The 14,636-nt window shown below is 53.8% G+C and overlaps 1 protein-coding gene across 1 annotated transcript in view; it reads right to left on the bottom strand.

Moving 5' to 3' along the window:
- Nucleotides 1-14,636, bottom strand: part of DFNB31 (deafness, autosomal recessive 31) — a gene marked incomplete at its 5' end in the record, with an annotated part of 37,999 nt that overhangs the window by 1,775 nt on the left and 21,588 nt on the right. The window contains 8 exons of the mRNA XM_009586552.1: nucleotides 1-75; nucleotides 1,755-2,352; nucleotides 2,754-2,825; nucleotides 7,967-7,999; nucleotides 9,811-10,023; nucleotides 10,354-10,566; nucleotides 11,868-11,904; nucleotides 12,306-12,508. The exon at nucleotides 1-75 is cut by the window's left edge and continues 95 nt beyond it. Of these exons, the coding sequence (XP_009584847.1) occupies nucleotides 1-75; nucleotides 1,755-2,352; nucleotides 2,754-2,825; nucleotides 7,967-7,999; nucleotides 9,811-10,023; nucleotides 10,354-10,566; nucleotides 11,868-11,904; nucleotides 12,306-12,508 (1,444 nt within the window). The remainder of the gene's footprint in view (nucleotides 76-1,754; nucleotides 2,353-2,753; nucleotides 2,826-7,966; nucleotides 8,000-9,810; nucleotides 10,024-10,353; nucleotides 10,567-11,867; nucleotides 11,905-12,305; nucleotides 12,509-14,636) is intronic.

Genomic DNA, 14,636 nt, shown 5'->3' with positions numbered 1-14,636 from the left:
CAACCTCCCCGATGTCCACCCCGCTGTCCTCGCTGAGGGTCTGCCCGCTGTCCGACAGCTGGGAGAGCGTGGAGGCTGGGGAGAGATGAGGGCTGTTAGAGGTCGGGCAGCGCGGCTCTGCGGCCAGCCGAGCACCCCCAGGGCCACGTACCAGAGGGAGGACATCTCACCCGCTCCCAGGGCTGGGCAGGTCCCCTGGGATTTAGACCCGGACTTCAGAGCGGGGTTCCCAAGCGGCCCCCTCCTGAAGAGCAGAGCTGTGCACAGGGAGCATCAAGGAACAAGTGGCCTCAAACCCAGGTCCAAGGATCCAACCCGGATCCTGAACTGGGATGGAGGGAGCGGGTGATGAGTTCAGGGATCTTGCTGGAGGCCAGTTGAAGCCAGCCCATGCTCAACACCAGGGTCTGGGAGGAGATGGGGACAGACCCGAGCAAAGAGGAGCTGTCAGGTGGGAGCTTTCTCCCCTTCGAGGGTGAAGACTCTGAGTGCAGATCGAGACTCTGCCTCTGGAAACGAGCATCAGGAACAACGGCATGACAGCACCTGAGAGGTGCGAAATCGGCTCCGGCACTTGGAGAGTTGGGGGTCACATTGCTACACCCCTCGGGCAGGGTCCGGCCTCCATTCGGTGTCAGAGGCAGGCACTCCAGCCCTTCATCCATTACCCTGAGATTAATGAACTAATTGCAGTGGGAGGACGGTGCCACAGGAGGGCGACAATGCCACTTGCATGGGGTCCCGCGGAGCCCGGCCGCAAACAAGGGCATTTCGAGGGGCGCTCACAGGGGCTCGGGGATGCTGTGGGTACCCCCAGCCCCCACGGCTCTCAGCCGAAAGCAGAGCCCACCCTCCTGGGCACTCTCAGGGCTCCAGGACCACCCCTCCCACTCGACCAGAGCCATTTGCCAAGGGACCTGTGGAGCCCAGCACGTTCCTCCCTCACTTCCACTTCTTTTTCCTGGGATAGGCTCAGGATAAATCTGACTCCCAAGCTCAGTGTGGGCACAATTAGACTTTTTTTTTCCAAAATCTGGAGTTAATGGGAAAATCCCAGAATCGCTTCTTTTTTTCTTTTAAAACTCTGCTGGAAGCAGCAAAGCCCACGCAAGAGAAAAGTTGCAATCAACTGCCTAACAGAGCTTGGTTTTTAAGTAAAGGTCAGCCTGAATGGCACTGGAGACCAGGGAGGCTTTGAAGGGCGTGCTGAATGCCGATGGGGAGCTGGCTGTGCTGGCCCTGGGCCTCGCAGGTTTTCCAGCGTTGCCAAAACCCAGGGCTGAGGGCTTTGTCTCAGAGATCAACACCACTGCTGCTGCTAACACTGTGGATGGCTTTATGTGTTTCCTGGATTTTCACTTTTTTTGCCAAACAGCCGTCAAGCTGTTTTCTGCAATTGAAAATTCATCTCGGGGAAAAAAGCAAACCAACACACAGCTACCAAACGTTGCCACACGGATCCAGGCTCTGTGGCTTTTACCCTACCCTCTTGACCTGGAGTTTGAACCAAAATCACGATGTTTGCCCTTGCGGCCCCTCCCTGGCAGGCGCTGCCAGCTCACACCCCAGCCAGGAAAGGGGAAGCCCTGCAACCAAGCCTGCTACTCAGGCAGGGACCGACAGCCTGATACAGGTCTCCCTCTTCCAACCCTCCCAGTTCCTGCCCTTGAGATCTGTCTCTTTTCTGGTTTCTCTCTTGAGGAACACCCCAGAGAGGGTTTTTTTCACCCCGCGGCTGGTAACGTGACACCCACCTCTGGCCTGGGGCAAGGGCCTCACTTCATTGACATCGGGCTCGCTGTTGGGTTGGTGCACCTCCACCATGATGAAATGCTGGTTGGCCATGGCCTGCGGGCTGCCCTTGTCCGGTGGAGGGGGTGCTGGGTGGGATGGGGGAGGAGGAGGGGACGGGGAAGGGGGGCTTTGAAGCCCACCAGCTGCGGGGCCCTCCGGGGGTGGGCTCTTCAACCTCGTTGGGGACTGGACCCTGGGGAAGGGACCGATCGGGTGCTGGCTGACCAAGGAGAGCTGGGCATCCATTTGCCTCCTGGAGCTGTGCAGGGCTGGGGAAATGGTAGCATAGATAGCGCTTGGGGCAGATTCCTCGGTGGATGTGGTAGCAGTGGAAGTCATGCTGACTGTGTCCTTCTCGGCATGGTTAAGAGGGGGCGTGGGGTTTCGGGGGGCCACAAAGAAAAGGCCTGACTGAGAGGACTCAGAGGAAGGGCGCTTGGGCTTGTCTTTCCCTGGGTTCCTGTGCTGGGCAGCAGAGGGGTCCAGCATCTGAGGGGCTGAAGGAGGAGGCGGAGGCTTGAAGTTGGGTGGTTCATCCGGGAAGGAGGAGAGATCATCCTGCCGAACCAAGAACAGAAATGTTTAGGACACCATGCCCAGATGCGAGAACTTCCCCAGGCCCACAGTCACCTGAATCTGCCACAGTGACCATGGCAAAATGAGCTGATTTTCATAGAAATGCCTTTCTGACCTTATTGGCAATAAGAATACAACTCACAAATGAGGACGCTTAGAGGACAAACTACCCAACTTTTGCTCTGGTTCGCACAGATGCTACTCTTATTCGGACAGCCAGAATCCTTCTTCCTAACCGGTCTGACTAATTTGCTTCAGTGACTGCAGTGACATCCACAGGCAGCTGATGTAGCAAAGAGCTACGGAAGCTGAGGCAAAACTCGGTATCTTCAATTTGCCTCCAGCTCCCATCCGAGGCGCAGCAGCACAGTGCAGCGTCTTACCAGGGAGATGTCCGGCAGGGTGTTGATGCTACTTTGGTGGCCATCTCCACCTCCCTCCAATTCTGACGTGTTCTGGTAGGGCAAAGAAGGAAGAGAAAACCAGGTCACAGCAGCAAGGAGCAACCACCACAGTGCCAGCATGATAGGGAACGTGCAGAGTGATGCAGGGCATTGCCCAACCCCCCCCACGCAAGGCCAGTCTTTCACCCAAAGGTTTTGGTTTCCTGAGAGGTTCCCTAGAGACCCACACATATGAGCAAAGCAACTTGGTTGGGAAACCAACTCTCCCAAGCTAAGAAGCGTGCTCAAAGCATATTGTGAACCTGACCTACCAGGTTCACAGGCAATTTCTTCTGCAGCAGAGGAGTGTGCTCCTCTAAACCCAAATCTCAGCTCCTCTGTTTAATTTGGAGGGAGGGTAGGAACCAGCTTTGAGGGCTGCAGGTTCAATACCTGGATCTTTCCCGGGAGAAGGGCAATGAAAAAGTTTAAAGCTTCCCTCCCTTGCAAACCAGAGCAGTCGGTCTCGGATGCAAATAGAAGCCACTGCCTTCCCTTTATGAGTCAAAGTGTTGTTAGAAAATGTCACAACACAGCTCTGAACACATCACAGTTTCAGAAATCAAAAAGGGCTTTGAGAATCTGTCAGTCTGTGCAGGGGCAGCTTTCAATCATGATGGACCTAAGGACAGGACATGGATACAGTCAAGCAGAGCAAACAGGCACCCAGGCTAAGTAACAGCAGGGATGGCAGAACTGGGGGCGTGCAGTGGAAGCTGAGTACGCAGCTCTGCCCTGACAAGCCATGCCTGGCCTGGCACTGGACAGGCCTGAACCCAGCTGAGTCTAGCCCGGAGCCATGCCTCTGCTGCTGGCTTTGCCCCAGGTACTCTCCTGGGGGATACTCTGCCTGCGGTGCACAGCCCCAGCTCCGCCAGGTTCCCCTGCAAGGCCCTGTAAGAGCAAACCCAGACTCAGCACCCCCCTCCCACAGTAACTCCTGATCTAGAGATCAGCCTGCTGCTGCTCAGAAAGGGTGTACTTCGTTTCTGTCACGTTTACAGGGATGTTTGTTCATTTGTGCTGGAATGGGCAGGGTACAGTTTGTGTTTAACTGCGTGTTATTTATTGCAGGGTAAACAACCGGTTAGTTGAAATGCTGGTGCATCTGCATTTCCCCCATCTGCTGGAGGCTGCTGCTGTGCCTGTGAGATGTTAGCATCCCAAAATAGACATGGGAGACAATTAAGAGCATTAAAGAAGTAGCAAAAACATTGAAGGAAAGTGCTTTTATCTCTGTGGCTTCAGAAGGAGCCCTGGAGAATGAGAACTAAAGAAAATGGCTTGTTCAGAGAGTGACAGGTAAATATTAGCTTGGGAAACCACTCCTTCCTCTGACGAAGGTTGATTTCACCATCGATTAATCCGATGTAAAGGCAGGTGGCTTTTGAAAAAGAAACATCCCCTACCCCTTCTTGGATTACTGACTGTGAGGCAAGCCAGGGTAGAAGACAGATTTGGCTGAAACACATGGCAGCAGCAACAGAAAGATCAGTCTTCAGCCAGACTTGACATGCCACAGGACTCTGCAAATCCAAGCACTGGCATGAAGGATGGGGTGATACCATGTCTGAGGCTGGAGGAAGAGGCAGGTAGGGCTATTTCAAAAGCGACCTGCCTTCATATCGATTAAAATGATCATGAACTGCTCTGGGCTGTGCACACATTAGCAATAGGACTTCAGATTTGATTGAAGTGCCAATGAATCTAAAAGCTCGAGTGCCATCATGTCCCTGCATGATGCCAGGGAGCAGAGATGCTCAGCCAGACAAAACACAGCGCTGGGTAAACTGCACCAAACAGCACCAGTGCACTCACCGCAGAGCTCCCTCCTTTTGCCATCGTTTCCTCTAACAAGAAAGCTCTTTTGCAGAAAGCTGCCCAAGTATCACCCTCTCCCTGCACCAGCCCACCTCCAGATGCTGCCCAGAGCCTTTAATCCAGCCAAATGGCTTCGTGCACAAGGAAAGGAGCCAAGGCAGAGAAGGTGGCATTTCAGCACCAGCCTGTCCGTGTTTGGGTGGATCTCAGCTGTGTCCCTAACTCTTCCCTCTCCAGCCCTGCCTCTGCCAGCCTCAACCTGCCTCCAAGAGTTCAGAGCTCTTGGCAAATGCATGAGGACCAGACCCCTGCGATATGACCGGGAGCAGCCTGCCATCAAATATAATCGCTACTAAAAAGATAAGAGTCTGCCCGATGCCCCCCTAAAATCTGCCAGTGCCATCCCCCCAAGTCCTGCCACCAAATTCTGTGCCCATCACCACAACACCGAGCCCATCCCAGAGCACATCATGTGCCGCGTCCCAACCCAAGCCTCGTAGCTAGGACCAGCCTGCACCGAGACTTGAATCCTCCTTGCAAAGGGAGGGTGGGCACGGCCAGCTGCACCCAGCACCCTCCCTACCAGCCCAGTGAGATGGCCCTAATCCTGCTGCCCCAGCTCTGCTCACCCTGAACAGCCAGGGACACTAATGCTGCTCATCTTCTTCAGGGCACTTTTTTCAGCTGAAGTGTGCAAGGAGGAGATTTGCCTTTCCCCAAGCTTAGTACTTTGGGGGCAAAAGCAATTAAACAGAAATTGCTCTGGGCTATAAAATGTAATGGCTTTTAAGCTGAGCACATTTGCTTTCAGGAATTGGCTACTTTAAGACTGTGCTTTCCTGGATTTCCCTTGAAAGACCCATCGAAGCCACGTGCCACTGCTCTGAAAAATGAGTATTTATTGAGGAGGCTGCTCCCTCCTACCGACTTCTCTGCTCCTTTACCCCATTTATTTTCTAGTTACTTATAGAAATCTGAGGCCAGTCGAGGCCCTTCCAGCCCCTCTGCAGGGTGCAGCTGGAAAAATTTTGTCCTTCCTATCTTGCATGGAGTCCACGGCAGGAGCGATGGAGCTGGAGAGCATCTTTCAGACAGGCAGCCAGTTTCCATTTGCAGATTAAGTGGTGGAGAAACTGCCACCTCCCTGGGGAATACAACCCAACCTTTAATTAACCTCACAGATCCAAATGAGTCCCTTATTTTCCAGTTACTGCTAACGAGAGCTTTGCAGAGCTACTCAGCCTGACTCCCACAGGGTTTAAATTGTGAACAACTGCGCCAGTCTGAGAATAAGCCCAGCTTTCCTCCTCTCTCCCCTTCCCTCTCCCACCCCAGAATGCATCCGCAGGGCTGAAGGAGCCCCAGAGCCCCTGGCCCTGCCCCAGCCTGAGCACAGACCTCTCTGACTTGGGGGGCTCTGAGGGTGATGCAATGATACTCACAAGGTGGCTTCACTCTGTCTCTATTCTCATCGCCCGAGAGGACTGTGCCAAGCACATGGGAACCCTCCACATGGGATGTCTGTGCCTGTCCTGGAGGGGGTCAGAGGACAGCTGGGAGCTGGAGCAGCTCTGTAATGGTGAACATAGGTGAGGAAGATGTCCCCCATTTCTCTGCTCTCGTTCTGCTCTCCCTCTGGGGACACAGAGATCATCTACCAGCTGCCAAAGAGGCTGTGGGCTCTTGTGCTTGAGATTCACTTTCCAGAGAGAGGAACAGCTCAGTGCCATCCTCTCCTTACTTACACTTCTTGTGAAACTGAGACCAAAGACAGACAGGGGCTAGCAACTCAACTGGGTTACCACACTGGGCCCAATCCTGCACCTTCAGGGAGCTGGGAGCAAGTCAGCGCCTGTGGAATCAGGCCCTGGGAGGAGAAGGCACCTTTGGATGGCAGTGTCTTTGCTAGGAGGCAGTGGAGGAAAAACAGAAATCAACAGGGATTTCAATTCCTTAATCCTAACAATGAGGGCTGGGGCAGGAGGCAGGGACAAAGGAAATGCTAGACTGCCTTGCTTGCAAGCAATTAGAAATTCATACTGCTCTGATCAGACAATTTGCATCTGATTATTGCAGTCTACAATTAACCTGTGCTTTGCAGGACTCATCTTGAGATCCAAGATTTACAAAGGTGATGGTGACACTTAGATAGGCAGACACACATCATCTGTGGGCGGCACCATCAAACACGGCTTTGTCTCATTTCCGAGTATCCCTTAAGCATCCCATAACAGAATCACTTTTCGTACAGCAGGTCCTGATCACTGGTTATTTTTGGTGTAAGTTCACCCACCAACCCATGGAGAGCTGATGGGACAGGGGGCCTGGTCTAGTGTCACTGCCTTTGGTCATGAAGCCAAAGAACTCTGTGTCCCATAGTTCAGGGTGTCTGCGATAAACTCAATCTGGGAACACTACAGCTATCCTCTTCTAGACAAGTGCCATTCCCAGAGGGATGTGGCTTTTGGGCCAGGTTCACAGCTACCAAAGGTCCTCTCTCCCAGAGCAGTACTAGCAGCTCTCAGCTCCACCACTTGCTGTGTGTGCTCAACCCACCGACCCCCGTGATTTCCTCCCAGACAAGGAGGGCATGCACTCCACACCATGGAGCTGCGCTGCAGGGCACAAGGCTGCAGCTCTTCTCAGCCTCCTCCCAACCAAGAGCTCTGTTACGACAGAGGGATTTCTGAGGCTCTCCCCACATCCCTGTCTAGCCTCTCTAAAGTCTGTGTGAGGATTTCTCCAAGGCTGAACAGGCACAATGTGAGTACACCAACCTCTCCTGCACTAGAGCACAGATTTTTGCAGATCCAAGGCCCATAAGGAAAATTCTCCCCCATCCCTGACGATGTGTGACAGGATGTGACCAGCCTACTGGTATTTAGCCAGGGTGCCCATACAGCAAGACAGCACAGCAGCAGGTAGAGCAGGCAACAAGGCAGGAAGGGCAGTCTAGGGTCCATCAGGCATCAATGCTGCTGGTCCTTCTAAAACCCCAGCCCTGAGCTGTCCGTGGCAAGGCTTTAGTACAAGCAGGACAGCAGTACCACCTGGGTCTGGTTTAAGGCTGAGTCTTGTCTGCACTGCAGCACCAAGGCCTGCAGCCATGCTGCCGAGCTGGGGAAAGGGACTCTGGAATGGCTCAGCAGAGCCACAGGAAGAAAAGGCAGAGATGGGTGAAACGAGGCGGCTGTTCACGTGGCTGAGTCGCATGCTGGCCCCTGGACAGTCTGTACCCCGCCTCCCACCTGACGCACATTCGCACGCACTCTCAACCCATCTACTATGGCAACCGCAGCACTCGAGCTCCCCGTCTCGCTGACAGCCCCTACCTCCATCAGGTCTATTAGCCACAAGAGCCGCTCCTGGGGATGTGCGAGGGGAAAAGCAGATTAAAACAAGCATAAAAGCGAAAACATAACATCAGGGAGGATGCAGAACAAATGAGTCAAGCAAATCCCGGCACAACGCATCCCTCTTCCCCCAAAAACCCACCCTGCAGAATCCACATCCAGCTGCATCCAGTGCTGAATGTGAAGGCTGAAATGAGCCCCTCCTGCAAGAGGTGCTGGGGAGGGCAACAGCAGCAGGGGCTTAGGCAGAACAGGGCAGAGGAAATAGTTTGGGAGCTCTGCCCCTCTTCTCTCTCTCCTGCTAGCTGAGATAAGCACCCATCCACCACGAACCGGTGCTCTTTGCTTGGCAGTTGTTTTAGCAAGCAGTGGTGGTAAACATCTCAAGTGTCAGTGTTCCCACCACCCGAGGCAGAGCCCAGAGGGGTATATGTTCCCACGGCCATGGAAAGAGGTGCCACACTGCCAGAAAGGACCTGCAGTGCGACCGAGGGACACGTGTTCTTGAAGGAAGCTCTTAAAACTGGGCCCACCAGATGGTGCCCACTCTCTTCTCTATGCCAGCGGCCCAGTCTCCCTCGCTGACCCCTGGGCCCGTGTGCCAGGTGGGGCTGGGCCATCGCTGGCACGTGGTGGCACAGAGCAGGAGGGAGCGCACGGCGCACCCGAAGCAAGTGGTACAGCCCCAGGCACGGGGACAGCATGGGAACAGGGTGTCAGGCTCAGCGCGCGAGTCCTGGCAGATCTGTGTTAGGCCTCTGATACTTCAGAAAGATTTTCCCAGCAGGCCTTCGGAGAGCAGTGCAAAACTCACTTTGTTTATCCTGATCCAGAAAGGACCTCACTGTAATCCATCCTGAGCAGAGCAGATGGCTTTCCTATGGGTATTTGTGAAGTCAATGGGACAAAAGCACAGCTCTGATGCTCTGAAACTCTCCGAGGCCTCTTGGGAGGCTGGACCAAACTGCGTAGGCAAGCACAGCCCCAGGAAAGCCCCCCCGCCTCTCTCCCCTGCCGGCTGTGTTGCTGGGCCCGCCGCAGCACAATCCCACTCGCGCCGGCCATGGGCTGGTTTGCTTGCTGTCGAACTAGTAGAAAGCCCATTGTCATCCATTCTTTTCATGAAGGTTTTAATTTCCAAGGTTGCTAATACATTTATGATGAAAGGCATTTTATGGCTAGGAAATTAATTTCGGGGCTGTGTGCCTGCACACTCTGAGGTGATTACGATAACTTAATTAGACGGTGCGTACAATGAAGGCCTGGCAGAGAGACGTGGGAGCGCTGCCGCTTAATGCTGGAGAGTGGGCAGGGGAGCTGGCCTGGCCGCTACGGTCCCTGCTGGGATGGGGAGCAGGCAGCCAGTGTCTTTAAGGAGGCGATTAAAAAGTGACAGCCACAGCTGGTGGATAGTGGCAGGCATGGTGTGACAGCGACAAGTCGCTGAGACTTCTGTGTGGATGCAGCTTGCATTGCACAATGGAGGTCCTAGAAGAGAAGCAGACTGCCTCCCTTGCTGGGGACAAAGTGACACTTAGCACCAGCCCAGCCCCCACGCAGAGGACAGTGGCATCTGAGTCTCACGGGCACAGAGATACCAAGCATGTGTCACAGCATCACCTTATTGCACCTACAAATCATGCTATTGCACCCAGTCTGCAAGCTAAAAAAAAAAAAGCTTTGGGGGAATCCATTGGGGAAGCAGACTGAACATGGTTTCCTGCCGGGTTAAATGTCTTTATAGCACTCCAGAGAAGCGAGTTTGTTGTAGGGCTACCAGGAGCAGGTGTTGAAAGAAAAAGGAACAGCCAGGAGGGACTTACCCGGGCTGAGCTGACGGTTGTGGCAGTGAAGTGGCTGCTGGAGGAAGAGATGGTGTCGCTGTAGGACATCATAGAGTAGGAGTCGGTGCCGATGCTGGGCCCTGAGGGCTGTCGAGCCTTCATGGACTCGATCTCTCTCTTCAGCACCAGGTTGTCGAAGCGGTCGAGGTCTTGCGGGGAGATGACACCCCGCACCTCTGAAAGCAGTGAGAACTGGGCCAGGCAGACAGACAACCAAAGAGAGGTTGGGGCACGATCATACTCCTGGGGAGGTGAAGACCCATCCTCCCGCACTGTTCAACAGTGGTAATGAGATGTACTGGCAGGTAATGCACGAGGAGGTTTCGTCCTAAACTTTACCAGAAGCTCCTCTGCCACTGAACACCAGCCTGTATCCCCCATAATGTGCTACATCTAGATTTTGCTTTCATACTCTCACATCCTGAGCAGACAACCTTGGAGGCACTGAGCCACACTGTGGCAATGGCTTTGCTCAGTCCACCGGGTGGAAGAAACTGTCCCTGACCTTGGTGTGGGCCTCACCTTAGCATGTGTGTTGAGTAGCTCGAAGAGTGCCATAACCAGAGCATCCACAGAGATGTTGCCTTCCTTATACTCGTCAAGGTAGTACCCCATGGTCGCCCGCTCCTGTTCATTCAGCAGGTGCCGTGCCTGTTCCTCCAGCATGACTCGGGTCTGGTTCACCATGCTGCTCAGCGTTACCTGGGAGCCGGCCAGGCCCCGGTAAAACACAGGCTGCAGAAGAAGACAGGAGATAGGCTTTGGCCTGGGATACCAAGGAACCAGCTGCTGAAAGGAGGGCAGCTGTCTCTCTGCTGAGACAGCTGGGCAGCATAGGCAGGACCGAGAACTGTCCCCTTGCTCTGGGTTCTGCCTTCCAGCCCAAGCTGCCTGTGTTTCAGACCACTGCTCTCACCCAACTATCTGTGGTGAAGCTGGAAAGCGGGACTGGAAGGGGGATGCGAGAATAACTGGAGGCAGGTATTCACCAGCACAGCCACTCGCTTAATGTCACTACTTGTCTGGGTAACTCCAGAGCCATGAGTTTATGCAGCACCAGCTGAATAAACAAAACAGCTTCCCAGCTCTGTTCAGCAAGCGTGGACGTGTCCCTTGACCAGCTATTGATTTAATAGCAGGCTGTATTCCTTCCTGGCAGAGCTGGGGGAACTGGGGCCACAAGACAGAGGCAAGCTTCCCATCTTATGTAAAAGGCACATTTGCCCCCGCTGCAAGCTCGAAGCAGACCTTGGTGAAGAAAGAGCCACTGGCAACCAAAGGAGTCCCAGGGAGAGACATGTCTGGCTGCAGATGAAAGCCTTTTTTTAAGAGGAGGTTCTTGCTGTTCCCCTCCTTGGCAGTGTTGGCACAGTCAGCGTAAGGATATGGAGCCAGACAAGACCCCAACTGTCCTGGGGACACTGAAAGGAGTAGAGGCTGGGGAGCATGTTTTGCCAGCAAACAGCACAAAGCCGTTATCAGTGAGAGCCACCTGTGAAACCTTGCTGCTTCATTTCCATTTAAAAGGAACGTGCTTTGCAAAGAGATGTTTGGAGAAGATGCAGTCACAGCACTGGGTTAAGTCCCTGCCGCTGCTGCTGCAGCCCTGCCACCATCTGGTGTGTTGGAGCGGGCTGGCTCAGCTCTGCTTCAGGATGGGAAAGATCCCAGGAGCTGACAAGGCCCAGAGGCAGCCACCACGCAGAAGGCATCACGGTCACCTCTGTAGGGTGGAGGGGGTCCCCACAGTCCTTGCCCACGTGTGATCATTGCCCCTTGCCCATTAATGTGATCATTCCCAGGCTAGGAGGCACCAGATGTGCTGCAGAACTGACCCACCAGTGGCACTATTTGTAGAAACACAGCTGGCAGTGAGATGGGCACAAAAAAGGCTAGAGCCAGTTAAAATCCACCAGTCCTCATAAAACTAACGTCCCTTTTATAATCAGGAGCACAAAGCCCTCCCTCCCATGGAAAACAAGAGACAATGATGGTGATTTTTTCACAAGGCATCAGGAAGGCCTGATATCTCTTACCCTGGCTGTCGCCTCCGCAGCATGATTGCCCACTGCCCTGCAAGGAGGGAGAAGATCAGTTAGCACTGAGCGCCATGTGCCCATCACTCATCACCTGAAGCCTGGCACGAGATCTATTATAAACTCTCCTCTCTGTGCCTGTAAGCTAAAAGCTTCTGGCCTGAGAGAACAGGGAAGGGGCAGCAGCATGTTGTCTAATCCACCTTACAGGCTAGAGATGCTGTCTTCTAAGCACCACATATGGGGGCCTCACACCTAAGTACCGGGGGTGTTCCCATAGACAGGTTGCTGATGCACATCATAGTGCATCAGGCTGCCACCATTTCACATGCTGCCACTCCACACCCATCCTGGGTCATGACATCTCATGTACCCTATGGGAGTTCTGGGTTGGCAGCCCTACACGGCAAGCTTGCATGGGGTGTATCAAGCACATACCCTGCCGAGTTGACAAGGGTCTCTCCGATCTGGGAGCTTGCTATCCACCTGGTCTCGTCCACGGTGGTGCGGGCATGGGGCAGCCTCCCGATGTCTTTCACTGTCATGATGAGGTGGCGGGAAGACTTGAGCAGCTTCACCGCCTCGTCGTGGGGGATGCTGAGGAAGCTCCTGCCGTTCACCTCCAGGATCTGGTCTCCTACCTGCGGAGTCAGGACGGGGTGAGCCTAGCAGGCCCTGGGGGCTTTCCTGTTAGGAATATGCCGCCTTCTCCCACCAGAGAGGAGCTACTCAGTCTACCCCACCACCAAACTAGGACCACAGCAATTGGAGGCACCAAGAAAGACGAGGGGGAGGGGCCAAGTGCTGGTGGCTGGAGACCAAGCACTCAAGCCAACAGCCAGCAATGGACCAGGATGTGAAGCCTTGGAGGAGCCTGTTTAGGAACCCAAGTCAGACCGATCTGCCCAGTCCCCTCCATTAACTAGATTTGCAGACCCACTTGGTTAGAAACAACCACAAAGAATATCAAGATCTCCAGCCCCAATCCCTCCTGCTGATCCGGGAACCATCTGCAGAAGCCCCAAACCTCAGATCTCTGTGTGCAGCAGGGAGGGTTCAACTCAAGTGTCTCACCGGAGTCTCCAATGCTCTATAAACTGTAGGATCTGAGACAGCTGGATTTCATCTCTCCTCTCCTCCTATTTCCTCCCCAGCTGCTCCTGAGAGCTTTCATTTTGTGGCCAGGGCCTTTGCTGTCATCGGGAGCTTCTTCCCTGACAGCCTGGCTGTGTTCAAGACACAGCACTCATCTGGTATTTCCCCCTTCATCCCAGGTCCTCTTATCTCTTTGCTTCTAGGCATTCAGTGCCACTCCTCCTCAATCCCATATCACACTTCACCCTGTTTCTGATAAGCCACCTCTTTGAAACTGCTCTTTCATATCTTTGCTTAACCATAGGCTTCTGTTCAGCTCTGTCAAAACAGAGTCTTATTTTCTTTATGCTGCAATGCAAGCAGAATGAGACATTCCTTTAAGTAACTCGCCTCCATCTTGGAAGAGAAGAGGAGAAAAGAGGGAGTGGGAAGGATTTCTAAGACTAAAAAAATAACATGGAGAATTAATATGATCCTTTCAGCTCAGTCCATCTCTTTCTGCCGTTGGGTCAAGGAAGGCTCAGAGGACTGGGATTAATTCTCCAGATTCTTAAAATCATTTACTCCAGTGAGAAGCCATGATTAACCACTGCCAAATCTATGTGGTGGGCTGTGACTCTGCTGTCACCCAAGTTTCCACCAGTGCTACCCTGAACTTTGCTGGGGTGAAACAGTGGACGTCAGGACTACCACCAGCAAAGCTCAGCTCAGTATAAAGCACGAGAGATCCAGCGGCTGCTCCGGCAGGGAGGGGAAGCCAGCTGCTGGTCCAAGGAGGCAGCACCTGATCCAGAAATTGCAGTACAGCCCCTGCACTTGGACATCGCCTCTGTTTTATGCTACAGCCGTGCTGAAGCTCACAAGAGCATAGGGCCAGGGCTTGCATCAGCTACTCTCCAGACACAGCGTTGCCAGCTGAGATGGAAGAAGGCCAGGGGCTGTAGCAGTAGGACTGACACACATATGGGCAACCTGCACACTCACGCACATACTCCCACCCAATTTCTGCTAGCCTGTGCTTGCTTGTCGATCCAACAACCATCGAGGCTTCAAGGCTAACAGGACCCCTGCCAAGACACCCACTGCTCTCACTTTATCTTCCTGGGACAACATTTCCCTTCCACTAGTGCATCCAGCGAAGGGCTGGTGGGAACCGAGGGCAGAGTGGCCATGCCACGGTGTCAGATACAGCGCTGATAAAACGTGGCTTCTCCAGGCATCCTCATGAGGACATCCTCGACAGACAGAGCACAAGAATGGGGAAGAAAAGACAGAGAGAAATCCTGCTGCTTGGGCCAGAAGAGACCCCTGATCACAACCCTGGCTATCTTGAGGTCTGTGGTGTGACGGACACCATTCAGACCACCACCTGATCTTTACAAGAAATCAAGTAGAGAAGATAAGAGCAAGCTGGTGGAGAGCCCCTGGGTGGCAGGAGTGAGCAAGACTTAGCAGGGCTCTGTGACAGGCGATAGAGGCAGCAGGACCCTGGCTCTATGCTTATCTCATGAGCTACTGACCCACCTTGGGCTGTCTAAAACTGGTGCAAATCCCAGTCCCCAGAGTCCCACTGGGGTAAGAGCATTTGGTGAGGAGGGTCTGACCCTGCCAGCATTCAGGGACAGTTACCCAGTGGCTGGGGGCTGTCCCCGCCGCCGGGGAACCAGCCCAAGG

Source organism: Fulmarus glacialis, unplaced genomic scaffold, assembly GCF_000690835.1.
Source record: "Fulmarus glacialis isolate BGI_N327 unplaced genomic scaffold, ASM69083v1 scaffold16691, whole genome shotgun sequence".
NCBI lineage: Eukaryota > Metazoa > Chordata > Aves > Procellariiformes > Procellariidae > Fulmarus > Fulmarus glacialis.
The sequence above is the reverse complement of the archived record's forward strand: the minus strand, read 5'-3'. Positions and strand labels throughout refer to the sequence as shown.